Genomic DNA, 16,724 nt, shown 5'->3' on the forward strand with positions numbered 1-16,724 from the left:
CTAAGCCCGATGAGGACATGACCCTGCAGAATTCTAAACAGGAACGCTGAACCATCAAGATGATTCGAGTTCTGACCAGAGATTGCGATACTCCCATCGTTCCTGTATTCACACTTCTCTGTCTGCTACGAGCGACTGGCGTCTGCAAGTTGGTTTAACTGAATGAAAGCCTCATACCCTCCCGTTTTCACACAACAGGGTTGGAGCCGAAAGTGTCCTTATAAGATTGCCAGGTCGGGCAATGATTTTTGTCCGAATGCACTGACCCCAATGGTTGGTACAAGATCTTTGGCTCCCCAAAAGTCGGCTTCAGACACCCAGAGTCCAGACGGACAACAATTTTCTACTCGAGTTATCCATGTTTTTCATCTTGGCTTTCTGTAAAAAATTTCCAAAGCCAACCGGCCTCTGGTCCCATCATTGACAAGTACCTCCGTACTCGTTGCGTACTTGCAACTCTGGCAGTGTCCATAGTCTCCTTGCCTCGGTTTGTTTAATCGTCATCCGAGACGACAAAGTCTGCAATCACATGTTCAAGTGAAGCAGACAAAGGTGAGCATTGGTGGGGGCACCACGACCCCATGCAGTCACAATCTCTTTATTCAACCCTGCATCGTGGCCTTTTTCCTCATTTCATTAGGTCTGGCAATTGACATTCGGAGTTTTAGGCAGTCGATGACATCGATTCCATGTATCTCGTGCTCCAATTGAAGCAGCCCCTGACTGATCAAGTTCTTGTTCAACCCTTTCACCGACTTGACCGGATCGACATGCATGCATCCATCTTCAGCAGCGCCAGCAGAAGAACGATGCTTCAAGCAGATAGTTTCATGAGCTGTGATTTAGCTTCAATGAGCTGCTTGGATAGATGTATGGCTAAATTCGCTGTTCGAGTGACAGTTTACGATACTATCTCTTTCAAAGCAAGTCGGTGTATGTGCATCGGCTTCATGTTCAAGTGAATGCACGACTATATGGCGTGAATACAATAATAAACAAGTAGAAGGAAAGTCGTCTTGGCCCTTTTCGATTAGCTAGAAAATTCGAGCGAAACCAATGAAAAATTTCTACCGTGCATCTAGTGCAAACAAGACTTCGATAAAGAGGCAGGCGCTGATTTCTCTTTCTTTTTATACAAATTAATGGGAGCCTTGGAATCCAAAGAACGCATACAAAGACCAAGAAGACAACCTCAAGTCACTCTCAATGTCATCCTCACCATCTAATTTTCCTGAGAAACTTAGTCATCTTGTCGTCATCCTTTGGGCTGGGGCATTCAAGATATGCTCACCTTTCCACTTTGTCTTACTTTGATTCTAAAGTTCCACCTCTCGACCTCGATCACCTTTACTATAGCAAGAAATTATTAGCGACGAAGAAAAAGTGGTTGTTAATTGATACTGTTATTTTCATATATAAAGTCTTCGTTTAACAACTTAAACATTTAGAATTATTGGTAGTGGTCCCACAAATTTTTACAAATAAACTGGTCCAATCATGCCGCCTCACTTTAAATTAGTATTATATAAATAACTGCGAATAGAAATTTTTCAAGGTATTCTAATCATCCTAAACAACCTTAGCAAGCTCTAAATCTTAGCGACGAATTTCTCGTGACAAACTTAATTACTTAATGTAAGCTGGAGCTATGCCGTTTCCAAGTCCTGCCCATCTTAGCTAATCATGATCACTTGACAAATCGGGGTCTTAATCACGCATGATTCGCGATATAAGTTCAGAACAGATGGTACATGATCAAGTTGAGGAATTTGGGATATTTTTTGACCGAATTGCGGGCTCTACTCGTTCGCACTTTGGACCTCATGATTCGGGGCAATATTTTACCATATCCGGGCGTAGAAAAAAACCAGTACGACCCGACCACCGGGGGTCTATCGTCGACTTTGCATGATTCCGTGACGTTAAAACTAAGGATAAATACTATTCTTTCTTCTAAGGTCGCGTTCAACACGAACACCAAGTGCTAAACGACAGTCGGGTCGTACGTTTGACATCATTTTTTTTGGGTATAAACTATTCGACAGCGTACTGTCCCGGCTACTGCTCGTGCTCCTTCAGCGACCCTCCGAAAGTCTAAATGAAATGCTTCTGAGTCAGTCATCACTTGATATTCACAAGTCAAGATTCCAACGGCGTACTTGGTTCAACCATGTTGTAATCCTCTGCCTAACTAATGTTCACGAGGCCCCAGCCAAGATAGTCGCTAACCCTAACAGCGACGTATACGTATAATATTACGTATACAGTCCTTGTACGCATGCTCATTATTTCGCGTTAGTTTTAAAACTATACATGATGGGAGAAAATTGTTCAAAAAGTCCTAAACTTATTGCACTTTTGCCAATTTAGTCATAAATTTTTCAATTTTGCTAATTGAATTTTAAGCCTTTTTACGTTTTGCCAATTGAGTCTATCCGGCTAATTTTGGCTAAAAATCATTGACGTGGATGTTGGACAGTCGGCGCTGACGTTGACAAGTTCAATAATATTTTAAATTTTTTTCGAATTTTTTTATTAATCTTTTTTTTATTTTATTTTTTACTTTCTTTTCTTTTCTTTTCCTTCTTTTCTTTTGTTTTTCCTTTATCTTTTTCCTTTTTTCCGTCCGCCGGCCTCGGGCAAGGGTTGCCCACGCCTGGGCGGGCGAGGGCAGCCCACATTTGCCAAGCAAGGGCTGGCCTCAGTCGACCTTGGACTAGTGACGCTCGGGCCTGGGCTAGTGAGGACGGTCCTCGCCCGCCTAGTTGACGGTGGCCCTCGCTTGAGGCCGCCGACCATCGATGAGGCTCATCGGTGGCTGGCGGAGGGAAAAAGGAAAAAAAAGAAAGAAGAAAAAGAGAAAAGAAAACGAAAAAAAGAAAAAAAAAGACAAGAAGGGAAAGAGAAGAAAAGAAAAAAAGGAAAACATAAAATATATTAAAATTTTATTAATATTGTCTACGTCAGCGCTGGCAATGCCACGTAGGACCGCCGACGTCCACATTAGCGATTCCCGGTCAAAATTGGCCGGATGAACTCAATTGACAAAACCCGAAAATGTTTAGGACTAAATTAGCAAAAGTAATATGTTTAAGACTTTTTGAATAATTTTTCCTACACGACGGTATGCGTTGCCTTAGATCAATCACGACTCGAGAGGAAATTGAAAGCTATAAAGATTGATAATGACCTTAGGAAATAAACCCACATCAATCTGAAGATGAGAAAGAGCTGATCATGTTTGTGGTGTGAGATACGCCTTTCTGGTCTTTCGTTTGGCTGGCAGTAGGATATTTTTTAAAATGATACTTGCGGGGTTCATTTATTTCGTGGTGAATGATCAAACCGGAGACCAAAATTCTTCGTTTCTGATCTGTTGTTGTCGTGGGGTACTTGCAAAACCTTAAGAGTCCAACAACATGTAAGCTCATTCAGACGGAGCTACTACATGCATCTTCAGCTGACGGCACACATCAACTTGGGTGATGCAAATCCAAGATGTCGAAAGCTACTGCTATCTTCATATGAAGACGTGAATTTGTTTTACATTATGCTGCCACATCAGTGAATGCATTAAAAAAAAAACTTTTTTTTTGGGTCATATGCATGCATTAAGAAAAGAACTCGAGAGGGACCAAAATCGTGATAAGTTGAAAGAGCACAAAATAAAAACTCAGCGACTAAATTGAACCTTGGATTAAAGTATAAGGAATAAATTAAATAGAATAAAAAGATCAGGGATTGAATCATGTTGAACATTCGACGGAAATAAATAGAGATCGTTTTTTGATATTGTCCCCGACAGAGACCCACGCACACAATCACTTTTTTATAAACTATTTTTTTTTTCAATTTTTTGGACAATAATTGTTGTTTTTCGACATGACACTGATTGCAGTAATTTTCTCGGATTAGCCACTACATGTTGAAAAAATGGATGGAATTATTGATGATGTATAGTTGCAAAATTCAAGTGGACAAATTAAATAAATCTCGGGAGAGACTATTGCACATATCAAGTTAAGAGGATTCAACAACATCGATTAAAAGTTTGAAGATCCAACAACACTTTTGATGATGGAAAAGGCATCAAGTTGTACTCTCAAGTCCATCAAAATCCTTTCAGCCAAAAAAAAAACTCCATCAAAATCCATGTGACATGCGCGAGATAGAGCACATTTCAAAAGTATCCTACAATTTTGTTTTTATCGGCAATAAAATAATAAGAGCTTTATTAAGAATTCAAAGGGGCCAGTCTCACCATCAATACAAAAATGAAAAAAAGAAAAAAAGAGAAGAAAAGAGAGAGATCCAATAAGAAATTGGTAAAAAGGGGCTAACCCTTTTTCTAATTTTGAAGAAGAAAAAGGAGAAAGGAGAAATTGAAGCGAGGTGTTGATCATGGACGTCGGCTAGTGATATCTTGTTGGTATTAGGCCAATAGTACCTGGAAAAATCTGATTGAAGATCCGATAGCTGTCGACACTTCTTACTCAATTTCACTCCTCCTCCTCCTCCTAAACTATTTAATAATTAACAATAAGGTTTAGGTAGCATTCAACCCAATTTCATGTACTATGCATATGCATATGTTGTTGTCCATGCGTGTACACATATGTTGCCACATGCATTATAAAGTTTTGTAAACAACAGGTTCTAGCCGGACTCTGGCGGCGTGAGAAAATTATCAAAAAAGTGCTAAACTTATTGCAATTAAGTCCTAAACCTTTTGCATTTGTGTCAATTTAATTCATCCAACCAATTTTGACTAGAAATTGTTAACATGAATGCCGGCTATTTTTAAATAATAGTTTGATAATTTTTTCGTTTTTTTCCTCTTTCTTTTTTTTTCCCCTTCTTCCTTTAGCCGATCCCCGGACCTTGACGACCGGCAATGACCGGCCAGAGGCGAGGGCCCTTGACTTCACCGTCGAGGCCAGAGGCGAGGGCTGGCGAGCTCGACGACTGACTAGAAGAAGAAGGGAAGAAAACAAAAAGAAAGAGTAAGTAAAGAATAAAAGGAAAAGGAAAATAATAAATAAAAAATTCAAAAAATTATCAAAAAATTATTTTAAAGTTGTCCAAGTTAGTGTCAGTCGCGTCATGTAGAACGATTAGCGTCCATATAAGAGATTTATGGATCGAATTTGCATAAATGCAAAAAGTTTGGTAAAAAAAAAAATGTTTATGATTAAAGGTGGCACAATTGTAATAGATTGAAGGCTTTTTTGGTAATTCTCTTTGGCGCCATCCATTGTATCTGACATACCATCGCAGAAACAAGAAAAATGTTTGAATGGGATGGTAGTAAACAATGTCAAAACATTGACGCCGTTCTTATAATACAAGAGGGAGATAATGTCAAAATTGGACACGTTTTTATGCTTGGGCTGCATGCACGTTAGACGCTCACAGTCGATTAGCGGGAGAATACGTTTTTTTTGTCGGGACATACCCTTAAATATCATAATCCCAATCAAAATCAACATAAAAAATAGTTGTTTTCTTGAGCATTCGTGGACACCTACTACCACGACCATTTTCAACACACGTGCTTCTGCCCCTATTTCAGAATTAGGCAGATAGTTACGAAGTGGGAATTTGCTAAAACCCAAAATTTCCTCGTATCTTTAGTTTAAAACTTATGTCAAGTGTACAAATTGTTAATGTTGGGAATGAGTACGAAATGAAAGTGTTTAGACCCTCTAAGCCGGATTAGCAGGGCGAGAAGAGGGTATTATCACTTTGCAAAAAATCTCTTTTGGTTGGTGTTTTCGCCTAGCACCGATTGGCAAAATCGAAACGTGCAATTGATCTAACTTTTCTCCATTGCGAATTTTTTTTAATGTGATTCTCTGCCTTTGCTCCTCTCATCACATGCGTCACTCGGGTCAAGATATTCCTTTGATAATACCACGTTGCTGGAATTTTTGTAGCCCAGATGGTTTCGCTTTCGCGTTATTAAAAGACTTGGAAATAAGATAAAAATCAAAAGTTGCCTTGGAGCGAAAGAACAGGACAAAATCAAGTTCCTTAACTCCTTTTTGTATGACTTCCAAGCAATTCCATGCTCTCTTTTCCATTATTAAACATAAAAAAAGAGTCAAAGTTGCGGCATTTATAAACCATTTAAGCAGTCCAAAAGGCGGGCTAGCTTTTGGCAATTCATCGGTGCCTGTCATATACAATTGCAATATATGCACCAAAAGGTTGAATGAAGGTTAAAAATGCGAGCATATGAAATGCCAATTCCCCGTGGTACTATACAATAGAAAGTGACAAAATAAGAATACATGATTGAAGTCAGTAGGCTTGGCTTGGAGGTGGAATACGCTGGACACAGCCAAAATAGTACAAACTCGATTAGATACATAATAATAATTTGATAAAAAAATTAGAGAATTTTATTAATTTCTGGACACTATAATCGGCAATTTGCGAAACTTTAATGTGGGTGGGGCCTGAAAAGGATTATATATGAATGTAGAGCTGTCCAACATGCAGATATGGTTGTTGAAAATAGTGGGTGATATGTTTGCCCAAATGTGCATCTGGTCCTAGATCTCCTGCTTCTTTTCTAAACCTTTTAGGCCGTGAAGAGCCCATCTTAGTCAATGCCTACCATTATTTGATAATTGTGTCGTTACCGTCCAAGTTGTTGTCGTGGATAGATAAACAAGCATTGGAAATTTAAAGGACAGAAACTTTCAGCTTTTTTTATTCAATGGGAATGGGTGCACGCACACACGCACACACATATGCAAGCTATATGTGGTTGCACTTTCGCAGTATTGCTAGAAAGGACTTGATCGTGGATAGGGGTGAGCACTGGTCTAGGGTAAATCCTAGAACTAGACTGACCCTACCTGGCCGATTTTGGTTCGGTACCAGGATCTACATGCTAGGTGTTAGGTTCCAAAAATTAGAAACCGATCCTGACAGGGTATATACAGGTTCCAGGTCTAAACCTACTCACCTTGAACCACTCACCCTTACTTGCATAAGTTTTGTACTCATCCAGGGGAAGTTCTTGCACTTTCGGGATGATGCTTGTTTGTCCTACAATGGTGTGCTCTGCAGCTTCTAGCAATATCCAATCTGTCTCCAAGTTAGTGAATGCCAGCAGATCGGGCAAACCTTTCGGGGACATGAATTGTTTGATCTCCACTTCCTTCAAAGAATTTAATTCGTTCAACCATTGACGACTCTCAACACTCCATAATAAACATAGCCGAAGATGCCTTAGATTTTTCATCTTTTATGGATCGTTACTTTTGGCGAATAGGAATTTTTGTTGTTGCTTCAACTTTTATTTTGCTCGACTAAGGGATGAATTGGACACTTCCCAATTCAGATGTCTCGGTTGTCAATAAGGAGATGTTTCACTAAAGTTTGTCATTTTAAAAAATAATATAAATTGAAAACAAAACAGAAATTGGCCGGTTTCCGAGTAAACCCCAGAACCGGACTGGACCAACAAGGTCTGTTCCAGGGTATGTTCCAAGATCTGCAGGGTAGGTTATAGATTATAAATTGGGACTCAATTCCGACATGGTAGGTTCTAGGTTCCGAGTTTGGAACTTACTCACCCTAAATCGCTCACTCCTAGTTGTGGGATAGTGGTGTTGACTGCAGGTATTTCATAGTAGAATACTAGACCCAACGCATGCTGTGCACGCCATTTATGTCAAATTGGGCACGTGACACTTGTTAACTTTTCAAGTGAAAGAGAAATTCCCTCAGTAAAAGGCGTAATTGTGTATATCTTTATATTTTGTTTGATAATTGATTATCTCCTTTTGAAGAGTGTAGAGTGGCAGTCAATGGTAGTTTTTAATTAAGTGCCAGATGACGAAAATAGCCCATGGATTCATTAAGCGTACATGCACATTCTGCACTAATATGCTAAATTGAGAGTAAATGAGAAAGGAGTAGTAACTATTTTGATGAACTGGGAAACCCCTCTCTTTATTAAACAAAGATTGTTTCTCTTTTCGGTCGGAAAGCAACCCCCACGTTCAAAAGGGAGAAGAGTAGGAGATAGTTGTCTAAACAATAGGGTAACGGAGACTTTTGATTTTTGACTTTCAACCCAATTGAAAAATGAAAAAGTAAAACTAAGTTAAAATGAGTAACGGGAGAAAACCAAGAGGAGATCTCTCCCTTAAAAGTAATAGCAGATAAATAAATATATAATTATGCACGCGAGCTTAGAATAAATTTCATAGGATGATTCAATCATATGAGCCTGAGCCTACCAAGATTGAAAGAGTCTTGGTGGGGCAAATAGGATTTCTTTGCAATGTGTGCGCGCGCGCGTCGGGGCTATTCATGCTTCCCCAGATGGAAGTAACCCGGGCATGGCCACTCAGCAGCCATTCCTGAACGAAAATCAAACGTTGCTGCACTTCATTCACGACAGACATGGTCTAACTTTACTGATCGTGATGATTTGTTCAGCCAAAGTGCAGTCGATCGAAAAAGCTGAACAAGTTCTCTGCGACATCCTCACCGGCGGATGTGCTTCGATCCGCGATGGCTGACCATCTTGTTTCCATCTAAAGACGTGGTAAACTAAGCAAAACTGAGCTTTTACGTTAACATCCAAGCTCTCTCGTAGTCAGTCAGCCGCCAGATTCTTTTAAGAGGGGGTTTGGCAGTCAAGTCTACGGATGGTGTTTAACTTAGACAATTATTTTGCACCTCCTCATCATGAACCATGATGGTTTATCTATTGAATTCTCCAACGTTTACTACTCAAAATTTCCATGATCGCCTCCCCCATCTTTCCATGAAAACGAATGATGGAGAGTCCATGTAGCCGACGTCAGGGGGTAATGACGAGAGCATCAACCCTACTTTTCTTTCCCTCACGTTTCACGAATTCCACTTCGCTCCTGCCAATCCCTCCACTCGTTTCCTCCCCAGCTTGGAGACCTTTCGGTAAGTACATGGAAAGTCCCGAAACGACCCCTCCTCGCTCTTTCCATTTTCTCCACTTGTATTGTATCCCACAAACTTTTCTTTATGTTGAGGATGAAGCACTCGATTGCAATATGCATGTCACTAGCACAAGTTGATTCAGTGATTATAGGACTCTTGAAAGGGGTTGTTTCAGAAGGATGAGCGAGTTTCTCTGTCCTTGACAAAAACCTGAATTTGATGAGCACGTACCTATGTGTTAATGTGAGAGATGACGCGAAAAGTTGGATATACTAATAGTGTCGAGAGACTTGGTTAGATCGTCCAAATTCGAGATACAATCTCATCAAAAAATTGGCAATGGTAAGGTACAATACGAGTGTGTCGCATAGTATATTCTTTTTCAATTCCAATAGACTCATTAGTAGGGAAAATTGTTCAAAAAGTCTTAAACCTATCTCAATTTTGCCAATTCAGTCCTAAACCTTTTAATTTTGCCAATTGAGTCCTAAACCTTTTCATATTTTGCCAATCGAGTTCGTTTGGCCAATTTTAGCCGGAAATTGATGACATGGGCGCCGGCCATCCTACGTGGCACGGCCGACGCTAACTTGGACATTTTAAAGAAATATTATAATATTTTTTTGAATTTTGAATTTTTTATTTGATTTTTCCTTTTTTTTTCTTTTCTTTTCTTGGCCAACCATCTCCGTGCAAAGGCAAGGGCATCGCGGCCCTCGCTAGCCATGCACAAGGACCGACGGCGTCGTCCGTGGCCGGCAATGGTCAGCCAGTGACCTCATGACCAAAGGTGTAAAAAAACAAACAAAAGAAAAGAAAAGAAAAATAAAAGAAAAAATAAAATATTAAAAAACTCGTAAAAATATTAAAATATTATTGAAAAAATGTCAACATCAGTCCACGTCATCAATTTTCAGTCAAAATTGACAAGATAGATTCAATTGGCAAAACGTGAAAAGATTTAGGACTCAATTGACAAAATTAAAAGGTTTAATACTGAGTTGGCAAAAGTGCGATAAATTTAGGACTTTTTGGATAATTTTCCCCTCATTTGTATTAGATTGTTTAAAGGCGCATTTTCGATTTACCATATCACTTTCCATATTAGTTCGATAAACCAATTTTAGTATACCTAACATAAATCATTTAGCTATTGCACGATCCTTTTAGTGTAGCTACATACTCAACTAACTGTGAGAGTTTGCCACATCAATTAGTATATCGATTTTCCGTATCGGTTTCTCTGTTGGCATCGACGTAGCGCGTTGTGTCGTTAACGCCAAAAGCTTCTTCACTCGTGGCTTCAATAGCATGTGTTTTGAAGTAACAATTCCTCAAAAATTAGGTAAACCACGCTTCCTGAAAGCTGAGTGGATATATCTATTGCAATCGCAAGGAGCTCATCAGATATCCTATGGAAAGTTGCAGCAGGACGGGTGTAGAGCCAGTGGAAATTTGTACTGTATCAGCCTAACATTTCAAATACTCAATGATATGAGCACTTAAGAATTAGAAGTAAGTGCCCTTACACTTACACATGTCATGTAACTTTTTGTCGCCGCGTGTGTCATGCTGCTCTGTTCTCTCTCTCTCTCTCTCTGTTTGATAACTGTGCAGCTTCCTACGTATTGTGCCCTTGCAATTCTCCAAGTCCACTATATAAAGCTCCACCACCCCCAACATTCCCCTTATTCTTATTCCCTCCCTCCCTCTCTCCCTCTCCTTCTCCCTCTCCCTCTCCCATCCTCTCTGCAATTTCACAACGAATTTCATCAGTACAACCTCATTCACCAGCTCTGAAAACCAGAAAAGATGAACCAATCCACCATGTTAGTAGCTGAAGAAACCATGTTTTCCCTGCCTCCTCTGTATCACCAGCGAAACCACCCCCAGGACGGCGTCTCTGGGCTTAACCCGTGCCTCACCCAGGAGCACTGGGGCGACCTCCCTCTCCAGCTCAACGACTCCGATGACATGCTCATCTACAACTCCCTCCACGACGCCCTCCACTCCGGCTGGTCCCCTTACGACTCCGTCATCACCACCGTCCACCCCCAGCCCCGCCCCCTCCTCCACGCCGCTTCGGTCCCCGCCTCCTTCGCCCCCGACGAGGCCCTGTTTCTCCACAACGCTTTCGCCTCTTACAGCCCCTCCGTCGAGGTCTCCGGTGGCGTGGTCAATTTGGAAGGGCGGGAGAGCGATTTCGCCAGAGATTACGGTCTCCACCGGAGCGCGTTTTGCAAGGGACGCCACTACAGGGGAGTGAGGCAGAGGCCGTGGGGCAAGTACGCCGCGGAGATACGCGACCCGGCTAAAAACGGCTCCCGAGTCTGGCTCGGCACCTACGAGACGGCTGAGGAAGCTGCTCTCGCTTACGACCGAGCCGCTTACCGGATGCGCGGCGCCAAGGCCTTGCTCAACTTCCCTCACCGGATCGGCTCCGGCGAGCCCGCGCCGGTCAGAGTCACCGCAAAGCGCAAGGAATCCGAGGCTAAAGGCGCCGTCGCTGGCTCGGCCAAGAAGGCAAAAGGAGCACCGACGGTGGCGGCAGTGGCGGCCGAGGCCGATGGAGGAGCCGGTTTGAGGAGGGAGGGGGAGCGATTGGATGCATTCCACGTAGGGCTGTTGCTACTTGGCGAGGAGCTATTGGTTAGTTAGGTTCATTGAAAAAACAAAAGGAACGACATAAAAGAAGGCGCGAGGAAAACGTTGGTATGTTTTGTAATGAAAACTACCAATCACACGCACTGTGTTTGTGTTTGGGAATGAATACTAAGCTGAGGACGAGTCTGTCGGTCGTTGATGAACAGAACCGATGCACAAGAAGGGGCTGACGTAGATCAAACTCATGTTCCTATTTCTGCAGGAACAGGTGAGGCAATGACATGAACACCCAATAGAAAAAAATCACATCAGATGGATGTCAATGTGAAGAATCAATACAATCATCATGTCACTTTAAGAAGTTAGACTAGATTTTCTTCTTCTTCTTCTTCTTTTTCTCGGAGTTTGATAGGTTATATATATATATATTCCCAATGTTATCCGGATACAGGCCCGAGTGGAGATGACAAGGAATTTCTCCTGATCATTCCAAACAAAACTCGCTCCCTTGCACACCCGTTTTTGTCGAAATTTTAAACATGTCGAGAAATCATGAATACATCACATGTGACAACCAAAATGGTTGGCCTAATGGTAAAAAGGTCACATATTTTTCACGAAATCACGAGTTCAGTTTGTATCTTCTTTGAATTTCTAAAAGGCTCGTTCAACATTACCTTTGAGTTGCGGTTGGTATGGAATAGTTATGGCTCTAAGCCGAACATTCCATAGTGGATGTGAGACCTTATGATAACGCCAAAGAGTCACTGGCACTATTCACCTCCTCCTCACCCTTTTGCCAATCGAAACGAAAGATCACATGTATAAAGCATGTATTCACCTTTATCACTAGAGTTAAATGCTATATCCAGTGGAATCTGTTGCATGCCTTTTCTTTACGGGAACAACTTCTAATAGAGTGCGTAATTTGCTTTGCTAAAAGAAAAGAAAACCAACCTTTGGAATGTCACCCTTCGTTTTCGGTGTTTGGTGAGTCGAATAGAAAATGGTGGGTTCCCGAACAAATCGAATCCCATGTCAAATTTGAAACTGAAAAGAAAAGCTTATTTTAAAATAACCAACGCAACAGAAGAAAGAAAAAGGAATCCCCAATTGATATTAGGGTTCTTATATCTACCACTTCCGTACCGCACAATGGCCAATGTCACTATCATTATCGCCAGAGAAGAAAGCGGAATCGATGTAATTCACGTGGTGAAGACGATTCGGAAGCAAATTCACTATCACAGCATATGTAGATGCAAGACAAATCACCTAAAACGCATGATGATCCTGCTTGCTTAATCACTGACCAGGATTGATTAGGAGATGCTATGAAGTTTTCAAACCACAACCATCGACCACCCCATCGATCAACTCCACTTGCCCATTCACCACCTCCAAATCATCTCATCCCCCTTCCACACCGTGGGACAATCACCCTGTTGTCCGCGGTCAATCTCTTGCAAACATGCTTGTGCACGGGCCTTGTAATCTTCTTCTGTACACTTTGCCGATATGGATAGTTTATTTTTAGCAAGTAGCTAAGAACATGGATGCGCAGCATGTGAAGAACAGCTGCATTGTCTATGTACCCCAAATCTTAGTCCGTTGTGTTATTATATCATGTTATAAAATCTTACAACTTGTGACGTTGCCCGGATCTTCGAGTTGCGGAACATCTTTGTTTCGATCTCGAGACCTGCTTACCATGGACGAAGAAGTCTCATGGGGGTTCTGTTGGATGCCAAATCAGTGTGACTTTCCTGAGTTGAGAAGTGAGATCAATCTTCTCAGGCGTATCGGCTTGGGAGTTTTGTAATATATGTTTTAAAGTTCAAACCCTTTGAAGCAAAGTTGAGCGGGCGCTTCTTCTGAAAAATTGTGGGGATAAAGGTGCGCCAAACAATTTTTGTGTTGACGCTCTCAGACCTTTTCATGTGAAAATAATTGAGATTTGCATAGCAAACATCGAAAGGCATGTACCCTAAGCTAATTTTCCATGAATGTTTCCCTTATGGAAAAGGGTTGTCAACAGGAATTGAGAGGGTAGAAACAAGATCAACAATCTTCTGCCAACTTTTCGGACGACAAACAATATGTACGGCTCCTACCATCCCATGATGGCCCATTTACTTTCCAGTTTCTACCATTATGGTTAGAGGAGGACTTGTGAAAACATTGAACAGAGAAAGAGAGAGATGGAGAGAGATGTGAACGATCGCCATGTTTGAAAGGAATAAAGGGGACGGGAATTATCTGATTTCACACCAATAAAGAAAGACAATACCTTAGATAAATAGGAAGAAAATAATGAAAATAATGTTCTTAGTCTCCCCTTTGGAAAGTTAAAAAGTGCCGTCGTTGGCCGTTGATTACGAGAGTGACGACTCCCGTTGACCTGCTTTATTGTCCTAGAACATGGAAAAAATGAAAGAGCTACTTTCTTTTTTCTGCACTAGTTAAAAACAGTGTTATTCATAGGAAATGCCCAAGAACGATCTCGCCCCATTGTCTTTCTGTTCCTTTCCTCTGTTGGAGAGACCTGTTTGTCCATACAAATACAAACCATCGTTGTCGAAATATCGTTAATTCAACTTGTTGGTCGACTGTAGATGCTCAATACCGATAAGATTAGTGTGCCGGGTGGTTGATAAAATGAATTCAAGATGCTAAAGATTATCGTAGAATTTCTATGCAAAAGATTTCGATTAGGTTAACTTCATATAGGATTTCTTATAATCCCGTTTTCTTTACCCGACATCGAATATGATGAGAGACTGTTATCGAGTTAGGATACTCGTTAATCATGAAAATCATGTGCGAAACACTTTTGAAATGTAAGACATATATAGATGCATGTTGCATGTTTATTTTTCGTACAATACGTGAGGTTCCTACACTGAGGAACCTTTTTAAGGGTTTTGGTGATACACCTTTCCAGAAGAAAGAACATCCGTGAAGAAATGCTTTTGACTGCAGTAACTTATAGACCATGCCTAACCCTAAACCAGCATAGCATTGGAGTATCATCAGTAATTCTTCTAACCAGACAAATTTTTTTTCCGAAAATCATAATCACATAACAGTAACGTGTCGATTCTTGACCCAATCACTGGATTAGACCGTAGAATCTCAGCTACAATAATTTCAGACGTTCTTCAAAGATGCATGATATATGTCATTATACCTTATTATAGATTGTTACCACTTTCGCTTCTCTATTACATTCCACACTAAACGAGACACAATCAACTTTTGTTCCGTTTGTTTCGCGAAAAATGAATGATTTGGAAAGTATTTTCCTAAGAATGATCGCTTGTATCGATTAAAATATATAATTAGCCAATGAAAAATATTTATATTATCGACAATGAGTTATGTCTAGATATTTTCTTATATGACGAAAATACTTTTCGTTCATCCATTTTTGTAAACGATACAATAGATCATTTTTAAGAAAATATTTTTTAAATTATTTATTTTTCGCGAAATAAACGGAACCTCTACTTAAGTTTCGAGTTGAAAAATAGCCCTACGGCACGAACATTCGTAGAAATTTCATCCTCCCCCTACAAAATAGTGGAAGCACATGTGAAAAGAGCATTTCAAATCCCTCTCGTTCTAACTACTTATGGAAAAGGAACACATTTATTAAAATCAGATGTGATCCGTTTCTTAAAAGTCGAGATCTCTGAGGAAAAAAAAAAGGATTTATCTAATATGATATTAAAATGTGCAGTTCATGAGTTCGAAGCCTTACACCCTCTCTAAAAATTTTCGTGTCCGTTATGCTTACTATCTTGCGTGCTTCCTTATCTCTTATTATCCGTTAAACGTGGTTACATTCACATCCCGTGATTCATGTGTGAGGCTTAAATTACACTCAATCGGAAGTGTCATATAATATATGCATTGGCTCATTTTGAAAATGGTTTGTCAAACACAAACTCATAAAAAAAAAAAGGTACAAGTGCGAAAGGAAGTTAGCCATAAAGACTTTATTTTAAAGTTGTTCATCATTGCATGCGTAAGAGAAAAGGCGTGTGGAGTTATCCGTAGACCTTTTGGTAATTCACTCAAACCCTCTAATAAACTCAATTGATGAGATACTAATTACATAGTTCCGTTGACAGAAGATGGGGAGAAGTCAACGTTGGAAACTCACCAACCTTACGATGATCTTCAATCCGTCAGAAACTCACCAACTTTCCCGTCTTCAACCGGTCTTTTTAAAGTTGACTAAGAACAGGAAAAAGTGATTTGGAATGCGAACAGCAGAAGCAGCTCGCCCTTATAATGTAGAGGAAATAGCGTGTGTGACTTCGTACGATATGACTCGAGTACCAACGAATTCATTTTTCTATTTCTTCTTCTTGCTCGAGTGTGCAACCTAGTGGATCTACAACAAATCCCTCCCACAATTGGCGATCGGCGATTTGTTTTCCAAGTCTTTCGTGGAGTTGGAGGAACTTTGTCACGAGACCGTATCAGAATGGTGAAACTTGAACTGACCTAAGAAAAGGAAGATGGGAAATGAGAGAAAAGCAAGAACACTGTCCATGCACAAAGCGGCATGATAACTAAACAATGTTTTGCTTTTTTTTTTCTTTTTGGCAGGATCATGTGCTCAGGAAAGGAAATTAGAAGACTTCCATGAATATAGTCTAATCGTTTGCAAGCACCAAGAAATTAACTACCTCAACGCTCTTCAAATTGGATAATTGTCCAAAAAGTCCTATATTTATTATACGGTGGCCAATTCAATCATATATTTTGCAATTTTACCAATTTAATTATAAATCTTTTAACGATTGGCAAGTGAGGGTGTCACCTGGTTTGGGCGTGGGCCACAATGCCCTCGCTTGAATCTTGGTGAGGGTCGCGACCCTCGCTTGGATTTGGGCGAGGGCCACGACACCCTTGCTTGGATCTTGGTGAGGGCATCGCCTATAGCCGGCGAGATCACCCGCCATTGCCGGGGCTTGACGACCCAGCTAGCCAAAATCTAATAAAGGGAAAAAGGAAAAAGAAAACAAAACAAAGAAAAAATAAAATAAACATAAAATAAAATTTTAGAAAATTTCAAAAAAAGGTAAAAATTGTTCACGTCAACATTGATCGTGCCACGTAAGATGTTCGGCATCCACGTTAGCGGTTTTCTAGCCATAATTGGT

The 16,724-nt window shown here is 40.5% G+C and overlaps 1 protein-coding gene across 1 annotated transcript; it reads left to right on the top strand.

Moving 5' to 3' along the window:
- Positions 1 to 10,581: 10,581 nt before the first annotated feature.
- Positions 10,582 to 11,912, top strand: LOC115687547 (ethylene-responsive transcription factor 2-like). The gene has a single exon (XM_030613160.2). The coding sequence runs from the start codon at positions 10,756 to 10,758 to the stop codon at positions 11,599 to 11,601; it is 846 nt and encodes a 281-aa protein (XP_030469020.1). The 5' UTR covers positions 10,582 to 10,755; the 3' UTR covers positions 11,602 to 11,912.
- The last annotated feature ends 4,812 nt before the right edge of the window (positions 11,913 to 16,724 follow it).

This window comes from Syzygium oleosum, unplaced genomic scaffold (genome assembly GCF_021117445.2).
Source record: "Syzygium oleosum isolate NSW1041296 unplaced genomic scaffold, Sole_v2.1 Sole_v2.25, whole genome shotgun sequence".
Taxonomy (NCBI): Eukaryota; Viridiplantae; Streptophyta; class Magnoliopsida; order Myrtales; family Myrtaceae; genus Syzygium; species Syzygium oleosum.

What these genes read in the sequence shown, in the direction of transcription:
- LOC115687547 (XM_030613160.2), top strand. Translation starts at nt 10,756, where the DNA reads ATGAACCAATCCACCATGTTAGTAGCTGAAGAAACCATGTTTTCCCTG.